At 37.7% G+C, this 22,750-nt stretch overlaps 1 protein-coding gene across 2 annotated transcripts in view; it reads left to right on the forward strand.

The window, feature by feature from the left end:
• fibcd1b (fibrinogen C domain containing 1b) overlaps window positions 1-12,014 on the forward strand; it is a 110,788-nt gene extending 98,774 nt beyond the window's left edge. For both annotated transcript variants that reach the window (XM_055199613.2, XM_055199614.2), the window contains one exon: window positions 9,106-12,014. In XM_055199613.2, coding sequence (XP_055055588.1) covers window positions 9,106-9,374 — 269 coding nt within the window. In that variant the 3' untranslated portion in view covers window positions 9,375-12,014. The remainder of the gene's footprint in view (window positions 1-9,105) is intronic.
• Window positions 12,015-22,750: the final 10,736 nt, after the last annotated feature.

Consider the following 22,750-nt stretch of genomic DNA (forward strand, 5'->3'; position numbering starts at 1 on the left):
GTCGAAATGGATTAAAAAGAAACTACCTCTGGGTCTGAACTTCAAATGAGCAGTGTTGTGCTGTTAAGTAACCTTAGGTATGCTTTTTTGTTGTTGTATATAGTAAAAGTGTTCAGATCATGTACGTTGCTCACTATAGCTGTAGTTTTTGTGGTTGTATTACAGAGATGTTTGTTTATAACACGTTAAAGCTTAAGGGACGTACCAAAGCTATATGTATTTTCTAGCTTGGGGAATTAAATGCATTTTGTGTGATCGCCCCCTCTGGTATTTAAGACGCCCCCTCATCAGCGCTCGGCTGGCGCCAGCACTGGCTTGCGCTACCCTGGTCGACGTCACGCGGCCGTTGATTACACACATCGGGTGCTGACGTGGAGATGAGCTTTTTCTTTCGGTGAGCCTTAGGGGCTGGACACACCAAAACTTTTAAACACGGCTAAAAAACGCCTTGAGGACGCCAAATGCCAGCTGTTTTTTTCAGCCGAACGCTTGGTAGCTGTGATGCTTCAGCTGTAAGCCGGTTGGTTGCTGTGGTAATGTCCCGCCCCTCCACCACTGTAATTTGACGGCCGTGTGAAAACTGACATTGACGAGCGGAGCTTCTCACTCAAAGTTAAATATAGTTTTCAACGCGGAGCTGCTTGCTTATTGGAAAAACGAGCGTGTCGCAACGCATCGCTTTCATTATGCATAGGCTTATGGTAATTGTCAAAATAGTTTTTCCAACTTGTCATCCTGGCATAATGTACAGTTAAAATAAAAAAAAATACACTGCGGACGTTGTTTACTTCATTAATGTGCTTTACTGTGTTAATGGAATAAGGATGCGAGTAGGATTCGGTATTCGGTTTCGGATTCGGCCAAATCTTAAACGGTGGATTCGAGATTCGGCCGAACCTAAAAAATCTGGATTCGGTGCATCCCTACATTTAACCTTAAAAAACAAAAAAATATATTTTTTGTATGTTTAAAAAGATGCTTAAACGTACAATGTAGACGTATTTACAACATTTAAATGTAGCATTATTACGTTTTTACAGCTAAAAATAACTTTTACATTTACGTATCTTTCATTACATAAAGATTGATGTATAATTTCCCTTTAACCATTTTAGCGATATGTTACCACCTTAACCCTACCCCAAACCTTACCCTAAACCCAAACTCTTTTTATAAAAAATGTTTAAATACATAATGTATTCTTTTTATATTATGTAACATAACGGACAGATATGTTTAGGAACATTTTAGTAACAATAGTAACAATATAGCATTCAAAGGATATTTTAAGCCACTACAGTCTTACGCAAAACTGTTTATTAAAATAATTTAATGTTACTGTTACAAAAAACAGACAGACAAGTGTAATCACAACAACTTATTTATATACCAAAAGTACCAAAAAGTAAATAAATCAGTACCAAAAGTAGTTAAAATGACGATGTGCTGCATGCAGCCAAGGTCCTCTCTGGAGTATATGGAGTAAAGTAAAGAGAAGTATTAAAGTTATTAATCCAAGAGAACATTGATCCGGGACGGCTTCCCTCTGTCACAGCGCATTTTCTTTTTTCAAATGTATGGAAACGGAAATGAAGGAAATATGTCACGTTTTATGCAAAGAGCCAATGAGCATTTGATATCACTGGCGTAAAGCAATGTGTCGTAAAGCTTCTTGAGGCCCGATATTTTAATTCAAATTTATAATGAACGCGCGATCTGACTTTACGGTTGCTGATGAGAACTGGGATCAAGGTCACTTCATAAAGGGCTGTATTTGCATTCCTCGCAATTGCATGAATTTTAAATATGTGGATTACAGCAAATGAATAAAAGTAACATCTTTTGTGAATTTATGTTTTATTTTGGTGTAATTATTGCTTAGTATTAATAATAACGTATTGCATAGAAGACAGCATAGGACAAAACACGTTTTTGTGTGTCATGGCAAACAAACTAAATATTAAAAAATATAAAAAAAAAACAGAAATGTTATTCATTTTAAGGTTTTAAAATGTTCAATGTTGTAAAATTCTCTGAATATCATAATCATATCATTACGTAAATGGGTAAACTGTCTTAAATAAATAAGCCAGAAAATATGACTGAAAATTGTTATTAATATGAGTAAGAAACACCAATGCCCGCAATTTTAATATTTATGAATAGGAATAACTTACGTACAAATTTGTAAGTTTGTAAAGCTGTAAATACGTAAATATTTTACGCATTAGTCTGGTCAGAACGTCAATATTATACGTTTCAGTGTGTTTTAAACGTAAGTAAATGTACATAATTGTACAACCACACTGAAACGTAAAAATACACATTTATTCTCATGAGATCACGTTGTCTTATCCTAGCCACAGACTAAAATGCATGTTTGAGTTGCTTTAATTTAAATACACCTGTTCCTGACCAATTTTAACATATATCGGTGACATTTTTGTCTCAAGATGCACACCTGTAGTGTTTGTTTGTAAGGTATGTTTGTAAAAACTTCTTAAATTACCTAATATAAACAAGGCCTAGTCCTAGATTAGCCTACGCCCTGTCCGGGAAAATGCCCCAAAGTGTTTTCTTAGCTCGAACCCATGACCTTTGCATTGCTGACATAATGCTCTCTACACCAGGGGTGTCCAATCCTGCTCCTGGCGATCGACTGTTCAGCTCCAACCCAAATTAAATACACCTGAAGCAGCTAATCAAGGACTTCAAGATTACTTGAAAATTGAAGGCAGGTGTGTTTGATTAGAGTTGGACCTGAACTCTGCAGGATAGTCGATCGCCAGGAGCAGGATTGGACACCCCTGCTCTACACCATTAACTCTTTCCCCGCCATTAATAAGTTATCTGGTCAATTAAGAGAAAAAAATTACATAAGAAAGGCGTTTCTGATTAATTTTTATGTTAATCTGCAATACCGCGATTATCCACTAGATGGTTAACTGCGATTAAGCACTTAACCAATTTATGAAAAAAACTAAAGCCAAAACGTTATTTATTCATTTTAAACTCTGTGTATGTTTTGGTAATCATTCTGAATCTGATCTCTAACAAAATTCCTTCACAAAAATTCAATTATTTCAGCTTTTTGCTAAAAAAATATTTTTAAAGAAAAATACCCATATTTAAAGGTGCAGTGTGTAAATTTGAGCGGCATCCAGTGGTAAGGGTTGCGAATTGCAGCCAACGGCTCAGTCCACTGCTCACCCCTTGCTTTTGAAACACATTGAGAAGCTACGGTAAACGCCACCAGACAAACATGCCATCGTCGGAGACAACTTAGAAAAAACACTTAGTCCATTAAGACCTTCTGTTAAAACATTGTGGCACAAAATGGCGACTTCCATGTAAGGGGACCCTCGGTGTATGTAGATAAAAACGTCTCATTCTAAGATAATAAACACATAACGGTTCATCATGAAAGGTCATTATACACCCCTGATAATATAGTTTTGTATATGATTTTGCATTTCGGTCAAGAGATCCTTCCAAAAATTACACACTGCACCTTTAAGAGATTATAAGTGGAGGAAAAATATAGATAGGATGACACGTTTTTGTTTGTTTGTTAATTGTTCGTTTAAAAGCAGAGTGTCTGTTCTTTCATTTGACATATTTGTATGTTTACATTTTTACATATAAATATATTGTGTATATTTTTAGAAGAACATTTTCCTGGAAGGCATTTTGTGAAACATTTGTGAAAATCACAAAAATGGCTGGCGGGGAATGAGTTAAGGAACATATACAGCAAGAAATAAAATAATATATGAAATATTTAGGGTCACTAAACGATCTGTAATATTGACCATGGTGGGCTATGTTGTGCTAAATGTCATATTTATTTTTTCCCATTAAAGCACGCTTTCTGGAGCATTAAATCATGAAAATGGTCTGTTAAGACTTAAAGCATTTGTACGTGTGTTCTCTGACTTCTGGACACCACTGTATCACATTTCTTCCTCAAAATAACCACACACAGACACATGTCCGGGAGACGAAATGCCTCCAAATCAATTACTACCATTGACATAAATGTCAAGAACATAGACAAATGCATCTCCACAGACCAGATTGAAAACCGCCTCAGAGCCTGTAACAAACATCAGGTAGCGAAGAGATAAACAGAAATAGAAAGTGCATTTTGTGTTCAAACCAGAGGACAAGAGGTGAGGAGAAATGGAGGGTACGGAGAGACATAAACACACCATGAAAGAGCATGAAGGAGGGGTGAGAGATCCCCTGTCTTTACAGCAGGTATATTCAGATTCAAATCTGATCGTGTTCGTAGCATATCTGTCGAGAAGTCGAGCAGGTGGTCTCTGCTGGGCAGCGTCTTCATGTCCTTGAGCTGCTGGTTTTCCTGCATGTTCCCTGACAGGTCTTCCCTAATCACAGCACTGAGATTATCATTGTGATGATTTGCATCGGAGCTTGACAGGTAGATCTCTTCTGGACCGGCTTGGTGTGGTCTATTGCAACTCAAAATCCGACAGCTCCAAGGTGACTCGGTATTCGCTCTAGCATGTGAGCACAAACAACCCCGCACATACATACTCAACCCCGCGCGAAACATTACAGTGATTTTTTTATGGTGGTGCACCTAACTAAGCTTTTTCAGACAGTTGCACATGATATTACCACCACATCACCTTAAGGGTTTTAAAGGTGATAATATCGTGCCATGAAAAATGAACAGTGATTCCCAAGAGCAGGTGACTGAATCGGGCAGTTTGCAAGGACATGAGTTGATAAAATGCTTCCTATGCAGAATTGTCAAGACAGCACAAAGTATTTCTTTTTTTGGTAGACTCTGTGTCACCCTCGTGTGACTAATGGCTTATTTTCATTGCTGCAGAGGAAATTTGTCAAGCTTGAATGACGCGTGTTTCCGGGAGAAAAATACAGCATTGGTTTGGAATCAGTTCTTGGTTTAGGGTCTTTGATGTTATTGAGAGAAACTGATTGAGGATCAGAAGACCAGAGATGTTCAAGGCCAGGGACTGTTATAGAGGAGACAAATACTGTAGATGCCTACCGCTTCGCTTCAAACTGTATATGAGATCCTCTATTATGAATCGTTCTTTATCCTTTAGACCAGACGAAAGGTTAAACACAAATGGGTTTTGAACAGGATTATAGAATCGCGGAGAGGTTACGCTGTACTACCTGACATTTACTTCAATTGTACTCATCCACTTACAGTACACTCCCTCTTTCTTTCTATTCCTACCTCTCTTGCCCTCTCTCTCTCTCAGTAGAACATAGTGTACTGGATCTTTTACAGCTGTGTTCAGAATATGTTCTCGTTAAATAAATAAATCATTTTTTTAAATCTGTTTATATTGGTGCTGACAGATCATTGAACTGCTTGTGTGAACTAGAACCTCTTCAATAGCATTACAAATCAAATGGAATACTTGATTTTTAAGTCTTAAGAAGTATCCACATTGGCCCTGTTTACACCGAAGATACATTTTGGTCGATCGGATCACACCTGGACGATGCAAAAAACAAGTGTAAGCTTGAGCTTGTTTTTTCCTCATAGGACTTTTTCCTCCTGACTAAAAAAGCCGGAGGTTTTTTGTCCTAGGAGTTTTTTCAACCCCTAGGGAGTCAGCTGACATTGCCTTAAGTTAGCACCCTCTTATATACATTACATTATTACTACACTCACTAGTACGATTTAATCTTAGCCGTAATCTGCTACTGACGTTGTCAATTGATTTTTCTGTTTTTTCCAACCTGATCTCACAAATTTTCGTGGCATTCTCACGGATCTCCACATTTTTCTGTGGCCCTACCACGGACTTTCTTTTCCGTGGCATTTTCACGGATTGGTTACTCAACTGTTTTGTCAAATTTTCCTACCATTGTTGGTTCGGTTTAGGGTTAGATTTACATAAAATGACATCCTTACCCAAACCCAACTCTAACACTAACGCTAGGCGACAGTTGTTTAAAGTTTAGAAAATATAAAATAATAAATCAGAAAAAATAGTACAAACCAATACTTAAAGTGACATCCTAATGCAAACACAAAATCTAACCCTAAACCGAAGCGACAATGGTTTGAAAATAGGAAAAAGCAGTTGAGTAACCAATACGTGAGAATACCACGGAAAAGAAAGTCCGTGGTAGGGCCACGGAAAAATGCGGAGATCCATTAAAATTCTACGGAAAAATGGGCAAAAAAATCTGTGACTACCCCACGGAACTTTGTGAGATCATGTTGGGTTTTTCCTGCATTTGTTATGGAAAGCTGCTTTGAAACAATTAAACAATTGTAAAAAGAACTATATAGATATATTTGAATTGAAAGAATTAAATGTATTGCGTGTGCTTTTATTTAAATATCCCCTACATATACATGTACAAAATGTACAAGCAGTGGTACTTTGACATAATTTTACTGCACGTCAACTTTAATATGCCATTTCTCACGCTCACTCGTCCATAGACCATCACCTCAAAGTAATCAGGACAAAAACGGTCAAAAGTAAGATAAAGAGACTGGTTAAAACACCAGGGACCTCATTTATCAACCGTGCTTACGAAAATATGTGTAAATATACGCACACATCTGAGCATGCTTACGTAGGGAATCTAGTGGTAGGATAGCGATACTACACAGGATCATCCCCATTGTGTAAAGAAGTGTGTATTTATTATTCACAAGCAGGTGGATTAGTGTTAATAAAGTAACAGCAAATCAGTGTTGAAGTTAATGATTTTTTTGTGATGTGTCATCAAATTGGTGTCTAAAGAAAGCTGCGACAAATGCTTGACACAGTGCAATGGCTTATCTTGCATTATTGGAAGACTTGGCAAACCATGCGTTCCGCCGGGAGCTCGTTTTCAAAGATCGTGACGATGATGCTGGCTATATGCAGCTGTCCAAGGTGGAAAGTTCTGGCGTTGTCTGTCCTCCTCCAGATTTCACGTCGGTGTGCTGTGACGCATTTGTTGTCCGATAATTTAATGTCAAACCACCTTATTAATTTCTGGAAGTGTTCTCTCCTCAGACCCAACGGAATTAACCACACTGGTAACAATGTTTTTTTGTCATTAATTTTGTTAGTCATTCCTCCTGCACCAAGTGAACCAAACAGTATGTGCTACTTGGATTCAACCTCATCCACCAGTACTTCCATTTCTGTGTCTGTAAAGTTCCTCTTTTTCTCTCTTTCCCCTTTTTGCGGTGAGGGTAAAAAGCACAACCACGTGACTAAGGAAGGGTGTTGTCACCATATATGGTTCATTTGAGGCGTTTCAGAATGCAAAAATCCACCCGTCTCCATTCACTTTGAGGCCGCCTCCTTCTCATTTCTGGCTTATAACAAAATACAGAATGATAATAATAACAGAATAATACCTAAAAGCTGCTGTGTGACAAGATGTACAGCGAACAAGCCAAAAAACCCAGAAATAAGTTTTTATAAGCTGTCGAGCAGTAAAACCCAGCCTTTAAGGAGAAAAGGTGAATCACCAACTACGTTTCCCTCTAGTGGGCCAGTTCTACTAATAGTAGTACTATGAAAAGTTGCTTGTTTCCACTTTTGTGTCTTTAACTCTTTTCTATTAAAAAAAACGCTTGTTTTTTGTGGTCAACAGCTTATAAAAACGTATTTCTGGGTTTTTTGGCTTGTTAGCTGTACATATTGTCATACAGCAGTTTTTAGGCATTATTCTGTTTTTGTTATAAGCCAGAAATGAAAAGGAGGGAGCCTCTCGCAATACTAAGTCAATTGAGAGGGATGGATAGTTTTCCCGCCGGTGGGCATGGTTTTTGGGTTATGACGCGTTGCGCTCTGTCTCTATAATTGGGTACTCAATGTTTCTATCAACCTAGAAAACGTGAAAAAGATCAACCTAGTAACTTTGTTTGGGTAAGCCATTTACTGCAACCATGTGAAAATTAGGCGTTCAGATTTCGCCTGTTTTGTGAGGTAGGTAGCAAGGCGAATTACAATAATACTGCCCATTAATCCAACCACAGCAGAGAAAGAGGGAGAAAAGAAGGAATTAACAGCATAATTAAGTTTCAGTTACAACAAACCACCTTCATTGTGATCAGGGTTTTCATTTCATCCACTAATTTGCATTTTAAATGGCACACCCAAAAACGGCACACTTTTGCTCAAGCCTACAAAGTGGCAATTTTAACATGCTATAATAAATTATTTGTGGGGTATTTTGAGCTCAAACTTCATACACACACTCTGGGGACCCCAAACGTTTATTTTACATCATAAAAGAATCTCAAAATATATGACCCCTTTAAGAACACGTGGGATTTATCAACAAGCATTACTTGATGTGCGTAAGAACCACGTGTGCATGTTTGATAAATACACATTTTTTTTGGACTTATGCACATACTAAATTTCATTCGTAGAACAAAGTATGTATTTTCTACGCACTGTTGATAAATGAGACCCCAGGTGTGAATGGAGATGTGTTTCTCGTCCACTTGTCATCCGATTGACCAAAACACATCTTAAACTGGAATTTTTGGGTGTGAACTCTAAGTTGTGATCCCGCCTAACGTGACACATTTGTTCAACTAAACAGCAGCATCTGCTTATTTGTGTGTGTGTTTGTGTGAGAAAGATAAAATAAAGTTATAAATAAGTTTATTTATGATGTCATCACAAAGTGAGTGTGCGTCAGTGATGAAAACAAAGTCTTGAAGGGTGTTAACATGAGGAAGAGGGAGAAGAAAATGAGACATTCAGAGAACCAAATGGCTTTCATCCAAGTCATTGTAGGCTTTTGGTAACTTCCTATGCGTAATTCACAATGAAATAAGATAAAGTGCTGAAAATGCTATTGTCATTTGTCTGGGCTACAGAGATGAGGCAGATTTGCCGGTGTGTGCTAGAAAGTGTGTGCGCACGCCGTCTTGAGTTGTTTGTATTCATTGGTGTTTGTTTGTGTGTGAAATGAGTTTCTGTGTGTGTTTTGGTGCACGTATTAAAAATACTGCAAGTCAGCTCTGTTTCAACTTTTATAATTGCCTTTTTTCTGCTCTTTTTCCCCTCTTCTTTTTGTTTATGTGTGTGTGTTTGTTGGCACTCTCCTACTGTGCCCTGCAAACAGGCGATTCCTTACTAAAGCACAACGGAATGAAGTTCACGACAAAGGACAGAGACAACGATCATTCCGAAAACAACTGCGCCTCGTTCTATCACGGCGCCTGGTGGTACCGCAACTGCCACACGTCCAACCTGAACGGCCAATACCTGCGCGGACAGCACACCTCCTACGCCGACGGGATCGAGTGGTCGTCCTGGACTGGATGGCAGTACTCGCTAAAATTCACGGAAATGAAGATCCGGCCAACGCGCGAAGAGAGAGAGAGCAAGTAAACAAACGAATAAAAAAAATCAATACTCGTATGTGTTAAAAAGACTTAAATCTGGAAGTTATAATGTGGAAAACAACAGTTGGACAGTTGTTGTCGCTCACCTGAAAGAAAGCTTGTGTTGATAGCTTAGCAATTTTCTGTTATTCGTTTAGTTTGTTCATTTGGCGGAAAAGTCACTCGTGTGTCGTGTGGCTGCTGTAAGTCCTGCCCTCCATGTGACAATCTTTAATGATCAGGCCCTCGTTTTTTGTACTCCCCAGCTATTTTAAGTCACACTTTACATTTTTTCAATGATAGTAAATGAACCATACCATTATATTGCCCCGAGTATTCATGAGCAGAGGAGAAAGTACAACAAAGACACAGTAGAACGGTTCCAAATGCCATTCCTGTTGCCATATACATTCATGCATTTGGTAGACGCTTTTATCCAAAAGTGTCTTATGGTGCATTCAAGCTATACCGGTGCTCAAACCTATGACCTTCGCGTTGCTAACCTAATGCTCTACCAATTCACTCATACAGTTGCTTCACTACACTTTATTTACCATATCAATATGCTAAAACCAGCCAAAATTTTTGTGTTTAAAGTAAGAGGGCTACAGTAGTTTAAATACGACGGGTTTGAAATATGAGAGGACGAGCTGGAAGTAGAGGAGTGAAGAGGTTTCTATGGGAGTTTGTTTCTCATCTGTCTGACGGGCCATTAACAAGCATATTGGCCACTTTGTCTGATCGCCATTGCCAACAAGTGATCATCAGCCAAGCTCTTCATGTCACGCATACACAGATGGAGGCCGGCCGCACGCGCTTATGCGACACAGACGGAAATAAAATGGAAATGTGATATCGTCGTCATCGCAAGTGTGCAATTCCGAGTCAGGATGACAGTTTAGTGGAGCTGGAGTGTTCTTGAGGGATCTCTTTATCGGCTCGACGTACTCGCTGATCGAGTGTGTTTACTTACCAAATGCTCCCTCCACATATACGCAAAGTGTCATTGCCTCACACATACAGTACCCGTCGGATGCACACACACACAAACGGACACGTGTTGTTTTGTTGATTTAAATTAGCTGCCCTACACAACTCACTTTAAGCGTTAACATGGACACGTATGTCGGCACGTTCACTGCCTCTGGCTCACTTTGCAAAGGTCAGACATCTCAGACCTGAATATTGTGCTTTTTCTCTCAAGTATTGTTCTGCTCGCTCTCTCTTTTATCACTCGCCTTCTCTTTGTTCTTGTGATCTTCTTCTCATTTGTTTTACCTCTGCACTCCCCCTCGCTCTCTCGCTCCTGGAGTTTATTTTCTTCGGTCCCCTGTGGAAGTAGAAAAGGTCAACATGTCATTTAGTACAATTACACTGCTCATTGTTCCCGCATTGTTCGCTCTTTTCCGACTTGTTCCCTTTTCTCTCTTTTGTTCTTCCTTTGATCTCCCTGTTTTTTATTCATCCCCCTATCCACCCAATTATTTCACTCTTTTGATAAAGATCCATTTTCATCAACTTCTCTTAAATTTTGAGAAATTTGCATTGTTACTGTAATATGATTAACGCACTAACAAATGTCCATTTCATTATTTTAGATTTTATTACAAAAATGATGAAGTGTTGACTTTTTGATCTTTTTTCATTAGCAATATTTCTTCGTTATGTTACTTCATAAATGTATCAAGAGCTTTAAATTATGTGTAGATTTCATGTACAGTGTGTGTGTTTTAGAGACTTTTAGCGCATGTCAAATGTTTTCTTACAGGAAATTGACAAAAGCACACAAATGAAATGATGTGAGAAACCAGAAAGGACAAAAATAGGTACTGTGATGATAATGCTGTAAAGTGTCCAATGTCGTGGGTTTTAAAGAGCTATGGGTCAGAAGTCACAAAAATGGACTCTTGTTGAATTTCCGGTCTGCCAGGGGTGAAACTTAAAGCTACAATCACGAAAAATGAGCACATATGACTGTAAAAGCAACATTGGAGGATGATGGAGACTTAAATGGACACTTGAAGACCGACCAAGTGCTCATCCCTTGACCATCTCTCAACTTCTGTCTCTAGAGTCCCCTTCAAACTGCACTGCTTTAACTACAAAGTTGCCTCGGTTGTTCTGTGTCTCTGTTCAGTCTATCCCTTCTTTTCCCCCAATTTCCCCCGTCTCATGCTTAACTGTGATTTCCCCTTTCTCTCTTTCTGTGGAATTACACGGCAATCAGTCGCTTTTCTCTATGTCATCATTTGCCTCAGAGTTAACCATGCCTGCCTGTTCGGCTGTCAATAACGTTTCTTCAGTGCGTTGCCATGGCATCGATGCTCTGAACAAAAGCTAACAGACTGGTGAATGAAGGGAAAAGATGTTAAATTATGTAACAATGTCATGAAATTGAGAAAGGACAAAAAGACTAGACGAAACCAGGAGTGCACATTATAACAGGAAAGAAATTTGTAATTTAGGGTCTTTGTCAGAATGTGTGTGTGTGCGGAAATGTGTGTGTATGCGTGTGTGAGAGAGAAAGTGAATGAAACAAAAAATATAGGTGTAAAGAAAAGTAAATTGTTATTTCTGTGTACGACATTGGCTCTTCATATTGTGTGCATATTAAAAAAAGTCAATAAACAACATTGAAATAAACAGATTTCTGCTTTGGCACTGCATGGATTTTTAGTTAGATCTGCTGTGGTGTAATTTCTGTATGTGCTTGTCATCTTTATCATTTATTACAAATGTGTGTCTTGAGCAGTCAGTCAAAATACTAATTTAAATTTCTTGCTTCAAGTCAAACTGATGCCGCAAGTTAGTTAGTCCAGTATTTACAGATCTGGGCTTTCATTTATAAAGCATGCGTACGCACAAAACGGGGCTCGAAACGTGCGAAAGCCAGTTTCCACGCAAAGGTTGCGATCTATAAAAAACCAACTAAATGGGAGAATGGGCTTGCCGGGTGGAATCTGAGGATGATTCATGTACGCACACTTGCAGGTGATCTGTTATTTATAAAGGGAACATTGCTTTTTTTTATAAGTCTTCATATTTTTTGGCGTATGCAATTTGTGACTTTTGTGCGTGACGTACGTAGACTTTAAGTAAGGATCTTACGCACGGTTTTATAAATGAGATCCCAGGTGAGTTCACTGAGGATGATTCATCAGATTGATTCAAACCCTTATGTCAGAAAATCTGACCAGGTTAATCGCCTCTCGTTTCCCCCTGCACACTGCGTGACAAATGACACCCCATGAAGCTGAAATCCGGCCTGACTAAAGTTGCACATCTCAGAAATCAGCTCAAATACGGATGGTAAATCACACAGTGTTTGCCTGGTTTAATGTGAATCTTTCATTAAAAGAACCAGCTCTTGGACATCAGACTACACAATGTTTTGCCATTTGTTTTTTTCAGTTCAAGCTTCAAAAACCAATAAATACACATTGTCGTGACTTTATTTGTTTGTCCGAAAACATTCGATTCACACTGCAAGCTCAAAAAAAAAAACTATTCACAAAATTGTATTTTTAAAGTCATACACAAATCTCTACCCTCTTCAGACCTTTTTTAAAGCCCCCTTACCTTAAAAATGCACTTTTAAATGTGTTTCTAGCAGAAAATGAGTCGCCAGTGTGTGTGCAGAAACATCCTGTTATTATACAAATCCATCTATTCTTTGTGTAATCTCCAGTCCTTCCAGAAAAATGCATCATTTTTTGTGATTGTTGCTGGCAAAAATCCTTGATCTTGTGGCACGTTTTCTTAAAAAATGTAATGGAATATGCAGGATATTTATGCAATGAAATTGCGGGAACTTGCCAAAATTGTGGGAACTTGCAAAAACTGCATGAACTTGCAAAATCTGTTTGCAGCTTTTCATAGATGTTCACGTCATGTAACTACGTCACTTCCTAACATTCCAATGACAACAGGGGACATGGCTCCACATTTGTGAAGTAAATGCAACTTTTTCCAATTTCTGCTAAGACATATATGACGTTTTGTAAAAAAAAATGTGGGGATTATAAATTTATGCAAGCCCCGCATATTTTGCGAGGAGAAATCTGCTCCATTTATTCAGCAAAAATGCGGCCGCCGCATAAATGTGCGGACTTTGGCTGATTATGCATTGAATCATACGCTCGCATACTCACGTTTTTTCTGGAGGGACTGAATCTTCTTTAAACCACAACAGTTACACAAAACAGGCTGTTGGGGTTCCCCTGTCAATGTGATGTCACATTGATTACGTCCCAATCATAACCACTCACAAACTTTGCCTTTTGAACATGTAGTTCAACCTTCTGCGAGAGACATGTCTTGATGTAGTCCTAAGCACATTTGTAAGCGCTCTATTCCCTACTTTGCATACGGGGAGGGAACAGAAGCTTTCTTTGCAATTAAAGAGACACACACAACAGTGCATTTTTTATTGCGTCCACAAGTGCCCATGTTCAATATCATATAATGTATTTTGAGATGAAACTTTACAGGCACATTCTGGGGATACCAGAGACTTTTATATTGCTAAAAAATCCTAGGTTAGCAGCCTTTTAAAAGAACCAGCTCTTGGACATCAGACTACACCATGTCATGCCACACATGTCTTTTTTTTCAGTTCAAGCTGCACAAACCAAGAAATACATATGAAGAGTTTCGTTGCAAAACGAGATAAATCCATTTTTTTACATTTTGTCAAAACATGTTTATTATTATGTTATCATGTTAATATTTTGTTTTATGCTGCTACTTAGCTGTATTTTTTAAGTTATGAAGGTTTAAATCAAAACAAACCAGCTGCAGTTGAATTGAAATTAAATGGAATGCACAACCAAAAAACGAGATTTCTGAACAATTAAAAAAACGGTGGTTATCTCGTTTTGCAACGAAACTCTTCGTATTTTGACTCATCTGTATGATAACATTCAATTCAGACTGCAGACTTGAATAAAACAATTCATAAAGTTAAATTTTTAAAGTCGTACACACATCTCTTCATGCAGGAGAAAATCTTTCCTTGCCCTCTCCAGAAATTTTTTACTACTTTCAGAGTGTTTGCTGTCGACACATTACACTTCACGCACAGTTTCAGTTGCTCTCTTTGGTCTGCCTCAAACATCTGCACCATAAATAAGTCTAAATTTCTTTCTGCTAGAATCTTTATGTGTGCTTTAAACCAACTGGCAACTGTCGAAGAACGTACTGTTCTCATTTCCCAGTTTAAAAAGAAGTGTGAGTCTGTCTGTGCTGGTTTGATCTACAATAATTGGACCAAAATGTAGAAAAAATATGTCTTTTGCAATGTGATCAGGACACCCCAACTGTTCCTGTAATTAATTTCTTAATAAACTTGCCATATGTTTTATTGCAAATTAAAAATGCATAACATTTCTGTGAGGGTTAAGTTTAGTGCTAGGGTTGGGAGATAGAAAATTTTATCTCAGTTTCGCTGGATCTTGTACGCATTTTGGCTGAGCGACAAACAGAGATGGATAATGATAGAGAGGTGCACAAGGGACTGTGTGTTCACTGCTGAATGATTTCGTCTGGGCTCATATTTTGCTGTATTAAAGACAAACTCCCCAGTGAAGATACCAGTGGAAGAAATAATATCAGATCAGAAATAAAGAGGCGGCCTAATGGTCATCCTTCCAGAACAGCGTGACAGATAGTGGAATAAATATTTTTATACCACGGGCCTGTTGAATGCTTTATTCTGATTGGTTGAGAAATGTTCTCTGGTTGTTGGTTATTATTTTTGTAAAATGCACACCTAAACTTAAAATAACCATCATGGCAATGTTTATGTGATAAGCAGAATAATTATTTGAAAATAATGCCCACCCGCACTGTAGAGCATTACCACCTTGCATGGGCATCATTTTCAAATAATTCAATGGCACGTCATCAATTATTCCTTACATATCAAACCTAGCATTGTCTCCAGATAATTGCTTTCTTTTGCTAATTCATAATTCCCCATTTCCTTCTCAACCCCTCTACTTCAAACACCCCACTTCAATCAATTTTAGGTCCTGCACATTTTTCCTGTATCAATCAAAAATAACTTTTGATTCTTGCGAATGGGTTGAAAACTGTTACTGTATGTTGATATTAAATTGTTTTGTTGGTGTCTGGATGAATATTTGTGATGCTTATTCAGTGTAAAGGCCACTCATCGTTACACTGAGTGCAACTGGATAACAGTGTCTTGACAATTGGCAAATTATAATAAAGTGCTGTTTAGGTGAGGACCGCAGTCAGAAAGGATGCAATTACGGCAGCCCATTAAGGTCAGTGGTTATATTTTATTTGTCAGGGTTGTTTTCAATGCAACACTGCAGTTACAGAAAGACCTTCAGTATAATTATATCTGTAGAGCAGATGTACCCATCAGTTCAAAAAGGATTTATAGCTGCTGGAATTGCAAATCGTGTTTGATTATTATTTTATTTTACAATCATAAAAACAGTTTTTGCTTCTAAAACAGATTTGTTATTATGCTAACTTTAAACTGTTAAGAAATGATGTGTTAACCACACTAGAGTCTCCTGTGGGCTTCATGTGAGGAGTGCTATTTGTGTGCCATGCCTAAGTGTTAAAAACTTCATGCAGTTCTTTTTCCCATGGTGACATATTTCCTGTCATTTCAAAGGGCTTTTTTTATGAAAATGTGACCCATGCTGGCAAAATGACTCTGCATGCTAATGTCTAATTTAGAGCTATAACCAAAAGAAAGTATAACGACTGAGCCAGATCAGAAACACAATAACTTCTTGTATTTCATAAATATAACTGCAGACCCTCAACCAACAAGCAGATCTGTAACACTACCCCCAAAACGTAAGATCTGCACCTTGTATTGATAGACCACACTTGTGAGTTACTGACCACAGCAAAAATATATCTCTATCTATAACATTATCTTTTAAAATTAAGTTTTTCTAAAAAATTGTACTTTCTCCTCCACTCTCCCCTATAGCAAATGTATAGAAAGACGCCTTAGTTAAATTTTAAAAACTTTGTCTTTGTGTTCCATAAAACTGTTACGCATAAAGAAACATTTGTTTACCCCATGTGCGCTTTTTAAGTGCACTCCATAATTGTAATTATATTACTCAAGCAACTATATAAAATTAAGTTCCGTTATTTCCACAGCATGCTATTCTTTAATACTTATTCTAGTACACTATATATAATTTATACATCGTACACGATTACTTTTGTATTCATTATATCTTTTGTATGGCTCTCTCTGAGGCATAGACTGCCTGTGGTGACTCTGATGTATATTAGGCTCTGATCAGAAGGAGGAAGCACTCAGTTACCTGCTATTAACATGACGCAGAGAGGCTTCAGCATGAAGCAGTCCACTCTGTTTGTCCTGCTAGGGCTCATAAACCTGTCAGCACCTTTCCACAATCTACTTTCCGCAGTAAAACCAATTTATTGTCCCATACCTTCCTCTCGCCACCAACCAATGTTGCTCTAATGACAGCAACAGCTGTAATTCATATACGTTGTTGCAGTTATATATAAATTTAACACTGCAACATCTAATTTGTTTGTACAAACCTTTGTGTTGAATAATATGCAAGACATAGAAAGTTTTTATGAGCTGGCTTTTTTGTACCAAAGGCCAGTGTGATTTTCAGGCAGTAAACACGAAAACACACAGGCATGTAAACATACGACATGGATAAAGGGCTAAAATACATGATCCTATCTTCAGGTGTGCTTTTCTATTTGCATTTTATTCTTTATATTTTTTGTAGTGTATTATGTATTTTCATGTTAATGTGAAAGGGCTCAGGAATTATTATCCAATCACAGGGTAGCAAAACAAAAGAAAGAAGAAAAAACAAAAGATGCTAACCAGCATAGTTGAGTTTGTAATTAAACTCAATATCATTTGGAAAAAGCATATATGATACATGATTATATAAGTACATGATATATATAAAAATACACAGTAACACACAAATTTTGGGTTAAATATTCTAATATTGCAGATTACACTATGCTATTTTGTTATCTTGTTAATTAAAGTATTAGTATTCTTTATTTATATAAAAGCAATTAGCCCCAAGAAGGAGTGGGTTACCAGTGCATTTTATAACAGCTAAGGGTCGTTGTTAGGCATGACGTGAAGCGGAGTGCCTGAGACCCCCTTAGCTGTTATAGAATGCACTGTAACCCCACTGCTTCGCGGGGGTTATTGCGTTTATAAAACGGTTACTTCCTATGCAGGGTTTCAAAAATGAAACACAAAAAAGTTGTAGTAATTACATTAGTACAAATATTACTCTTCCGCAAAACAAAGTAGTTCATCAGAATCAAGTGTGGCTGAAACAGAGTGCAGTTCCCAACCAACACAGATGCAGCAAAGACACAATGAAAATATGATTTAAGACTGTTGTGTTTTTTTAAATTGTGCAACTGTTGAAGTGATGATCAAATATGCTTGGAATCATGCTTAACTCTTCCCCGTCAGCGTTTTTCTTTTAAGTTGCCACCCAGTTTTAGTTTAATGCCTTACTGAAAAATAATCTTCTTTGAATAAACATAAAATATCAAATGAAAAAACAGACCCTCCGCTTTAAAAAACCCTGTTTCATCCTACCTTCATTTGTTCTCTTATCACCTCTCAAATTCAGCTAAAAGCGGAGATAATTCCATTTTTGTGAAGAACTTTTGTAAGAGATCAGATTCAGAGCCACGATCAAAACGCTGTTTTTAGTGTTGAGTGAATGATCAGTGTTTAAGTTGGGTAAGATCGCCACCCAGTGGATAGCGGAAATATAAATTTGAGGTAAAAAAAAACTCCTCAGAGAATGTTTTATCTTTATTGACGAGATGACTTAACAATCTTTATTGAAATTGATCTGGATATCACCATTAATTGTGCAATTGTAGACAAATTAAAAATATGATTAAAGACTGTGGTGTTTATTTTCATAAATCAGTACGCAGCAACAGTGGCGCAGTGATACTTATGTAATGCGGTCTGAACCGTGGGTTTACCGGGGAATTTTATCACGGCTTAGAACGTGTTTCAACCAATCAGAATGAAGAACCAGATACGGACGTTTTATAAAATACATTTTTGTGACCAAGTCTTTCATATTTTTTTCTTATTTGTTTTCAAGAGTGCCTGAAACTGACACAAACGTAAATCCACAACGTTACTCTAAAAAATGCTGAATATTTAATGCCATGCATGGAGCAAGACAATTTTCATTTCAATATACAGTATGTTACTCTGTGTGTCTGGACAAACTGATTGCCAAATGACTTCAGTCAATTCCACCTGATAAATTATTGCAAGATTCTCTCAGTCAGTCTCATTTCACTACACACACTTTCTTTATCTCTCTTTCCTATTGCCTGTCTCACTTTAAATCTGCAAAATAACATGCAGTGATGCACTAGTGTGATCAGGTGTATCAACTCAGATCATGTGTATGTGTAAATAAATAGGCACTATACTACTAGATGTAAAATAAGGTTATGGGGATCCAATAAACTTTACAGCAAGGTTAGATTCATAGAATTCTTATTGCAGTATCAATGAACCCTACCACATACATTTTGTATATGTGTATAGCTCATAAATTGTGTGAATGCCTACATTTATAGTATCCTGGTATGGATCTAATTGGAAGAACATTCTGTAAAAATAAAATCGTCATATATTTAATAGTGTCTATGTCAAATACTTAAACTCAAACTTTGATGCTCCTAATTTCATCATTTGAGAATTTAAACAGATTTTCACAATAAGGGGCACATATATTATAGACAAATATATAAACAATTTTCATGAAACTACACACTATGTAACGCATGTACTGATAGTTAAATCATTTTAAAGAATTAGCTCTTCATTATTAATCCATTATGTAATGAAATGCAATGTCATTAAATGCTTGTGGGAAGATTATCTGGGCAAAGCCTGCCAGATAGGATTGAGTCATACATTTTATCACTGGCTGCATGTAGAGTGCTTTTGGTCTGTTAATATGCCGAGGCAGAGGTTTTGAACATGACCTGAGCAGGAATAAGATCCAGTGAGGGTACAGACCAGGTGCTTCGTATCTGGGAAGACTGAATATCGACTTGTCAGTTGCTTCCTGGATGGGCTGCAGAAGTTCGATTGCATACGTTAGGAGTCTGGCCAGGATTGAGTTACAGTAATCTAGACTTGAGTCTGTGCCAGGATTTGAGAAGCTACTTCTACAAGAAATAGTTTGACCTGTAGTTCCAAACCTGCATGACTTCATCTGTTGAACACAAAATGTTCTTTTCTATGCTGTTGCAATGGCGAGGGGTACGGGGGGCTGGTGCTTTTAATACAAAAGGTACAATAGGACACTAATGAACCATAAAAGTATCGTTAAAGTGTTTTTGTAATTGCGTGAAAAGTGGCACCTACAGGAGCAATCATCAGAAAATTTTCATTTATGTTTGACGGAAGAAATTTGGACTGACACAGTGATAAAATAAAGCACAATTTGTGCAAATTTGGTGAACTGTTCCATTAGAGTCACCAAAGGCAAATGCAAAAGTAATGTGTTTCCTAAAATATCTCCACTGTCTTTTATTGGTTAGACAAACAGATCCAGTCCTGAAAATGATTGCTAATAACCTTCTGCGTACACTTAAAAAAAAGTGGCAATTACAATAGCAATAGATCTATCTAAAGAGCACCTATTGTCCGATTCACGTTTTTGAAAATTCTCTTGGTGTGTAAGTGTATTACTACATGTTAATGATATGCAAAAGGCACAAACCTCAGTGTAAACAATGACGCGAGCTATCGTCTCCAACGTAAATCTCTTTTCTTGTACTACAACAGACACACGGATGGTAGGCAACAGTTTATTTCCTAGGATTGGTGATGTAGACAAGACCACCATTATCATAATTCTTCCTGCTTTGGATTTACAACCTGTAAATTAACACTTGTCAGGAACCAAATCTTTCAAACATGGTAAGGAGCGTCACATTTCTTACGGACGTCAGAGGTATTTAGACCAATCACAACGTACAGATTAGCTGGCCAATCAAGGACACAGAGCTTTTCAAATCCGTGCGTTTTTAGGAAGAAAGTGAAATCTGGAGCTACAAAAATGTACGGTATGTGGAAAATAATGTGTTTTTTAACCATAAACCACACAAACACGTATTTTTAAGCAATGAAAAAGGTGCTCTTTAACATCAAACAATTGCAGACGTCGACATTAGTGCTTGATGAATCATTTACTGACAACTTTCTACCAAATTTTCAGCTTTACTGAGTCAACATCTTGTCTCCAAACAAACACACAAACACTCACACATAGTCTCAGTTTGAGGGATTGTGTTGATTTAACAGACCACCTCAATAAACCTAAATCCTGTGTGTTTTTGAGGGCCTAAAGCTCTACAAACACCATTAACACTGAGCAAAGCTATAGGAAAAATATCATCCCCTGTAAGAGACACTTCAGTCAATAGCTCTGGGTCCGCAGAGACCTGGAACTCATTTTGCCCGCAAAGTGACTCGGGCGTTCGCATCAATAGTCATTTTCTTAATACATAATAAAATGATTGTTGATATAAAGACATATAATCTTCATCATCTAGACTATCTCATTCTTTTGGCCTTTTATATGCTCAAAAACTGCTTTGTTGATAAGGGAACTGAAACCTGTGTTACCATTGGTTACCAGATAGTATTGGTTTAACCTCTTTTGATGGAACAGCGATGACCTCTGCGATGCTGAATTAACTTTTTACTCCTGCTTTCAACTATCCTTTTTCATTTTCTCGATCTCACCAGAGTGCTCTATATATTCACATTAGAGTCTTTTGAATGAGTCTATGTGAAACGGTAGTCTGCAGGTTGTATACAAGGTATTCTATTTGAAATCTGCCACCTCACCTGAATTCTGTCATGAGAATTAGCTCTGAAGAAAATAACATCATGACAATGCTGAATGGGACACAAGAACGTGGTCCCAAGCTCATTTTAAAATGTGACAAATCTTAGTCAGATTCACAACATTAGATAGATACCCCAAAAATAGTGTTCTTTCTTATGAAATATGATGACTGAAAAAATTATCAATATGTGTTACTTGCAAAAAATGTATTTCTTTCAAATACAGGGCTGTCATTTGAGAACCAGATGCTGTAGTCATGGCATCTCCAAGCAGGCACCAATATAAGCTTAAACCTCAAGCCTCTTGCCATAGATAACACCTATAACCAAGGACGATGAAAGTAAATCATAGATGTACTTGCATAAATAAATATAACACACATGAGACAAGCATATGCAATAGTGTAAATCTGAATCATACGAATCATTAAAGCAACACCAAAGAGTTTTTTTTACCTTAAAATAACGTTTCCAAAAAAGTTTCAGTGGTTCATCCACTCAAAACAGGGTGAATGGCACTTTCACATTCGCTTTGCAGCCCTCTATCGGCCAAAACCGCACTAAAGAAGTTTCCAACCGTCGGGTAGTGGTCCTGTAGTTCGAGTGAAAAGTACAAAAACTTGCTTTACGGCAGACCTACAATCCAATCAGAGCCAGCTATGCTGCAGTATTTATGACAGTGGTAATGAATAATTACGCTTCTAACCTGTAGGGGGAGCAAAGAGCAATAAGTCTTTAGTGTTGCTTTAAGTTATTGCCACTGCGACAGTGCGCAACCTTTGTTGATTCTTCTCGTAGCCTAGTTGGGGCGAGCGTTGCAGGAGTTGCATAAAGTTTTGCCGTTGATAGCCGGAAGCTGAACGTCTTAGAAAGCATTTCGAGACGAGACTTAGGAGCACAGCAGGGCCTGTGTAGGTAGGTTGTTTTTTTTTTCTTGTTTTTTTTTATTAATAGGTCTATATGAGGTTCCATTTGAGCTGATGGTCAACACAGTCTCACACCCAATTCGTCACATACTGCCGTTTGGTCATGACCCCCTCACGTCCATAGCGGACGTTGAGGGTACCCCCTATTCGTCGCTTGAAAACGTAGAGGGTCGTCCTATAGATTTGAATGCAAACCCCTCATCTTTGGATTTTGACGAAATGGGTTTATCGGTTTGCCTGCGCAATATGGTTTTAGGCGATTGATTTTATGCTGCAAATGTGCATTTTTGCACAAGCGTGCGGCGCATACAATCATTATTGATGCGGTGACCACATTATTGATGCGGTACGTGACCAAACATTTTCGTGGAGCGGAAAGCCTTCTGAATAGGTGTATCACGACTTTTCTCTCTCTTTTTTATATATTTGGTATACAATAAAATGACATATTTACAGGGCTGTTGCTGTGTGTTTAAAACATGCCTTAATTAACGTAGGATATTTTATTATTTTCGATCACGCACAGTTGGTCAT

The sequence above is a fragment of the Misgurnus anguillicaudatus genome, chromosome 22, assembly GCF_027580225.2.
Source record: "Misgurnus anguillicaudatus chromosome 22, ASM2758022v2, whole genome shotgun sequence".
Lineage (NCBI taxonomy): Eukaryota > Metazoa > Chordata > Actinopteri > Cypriniformes > Cobitidae > Misgurnus > Misgurnus anguillicaudatus.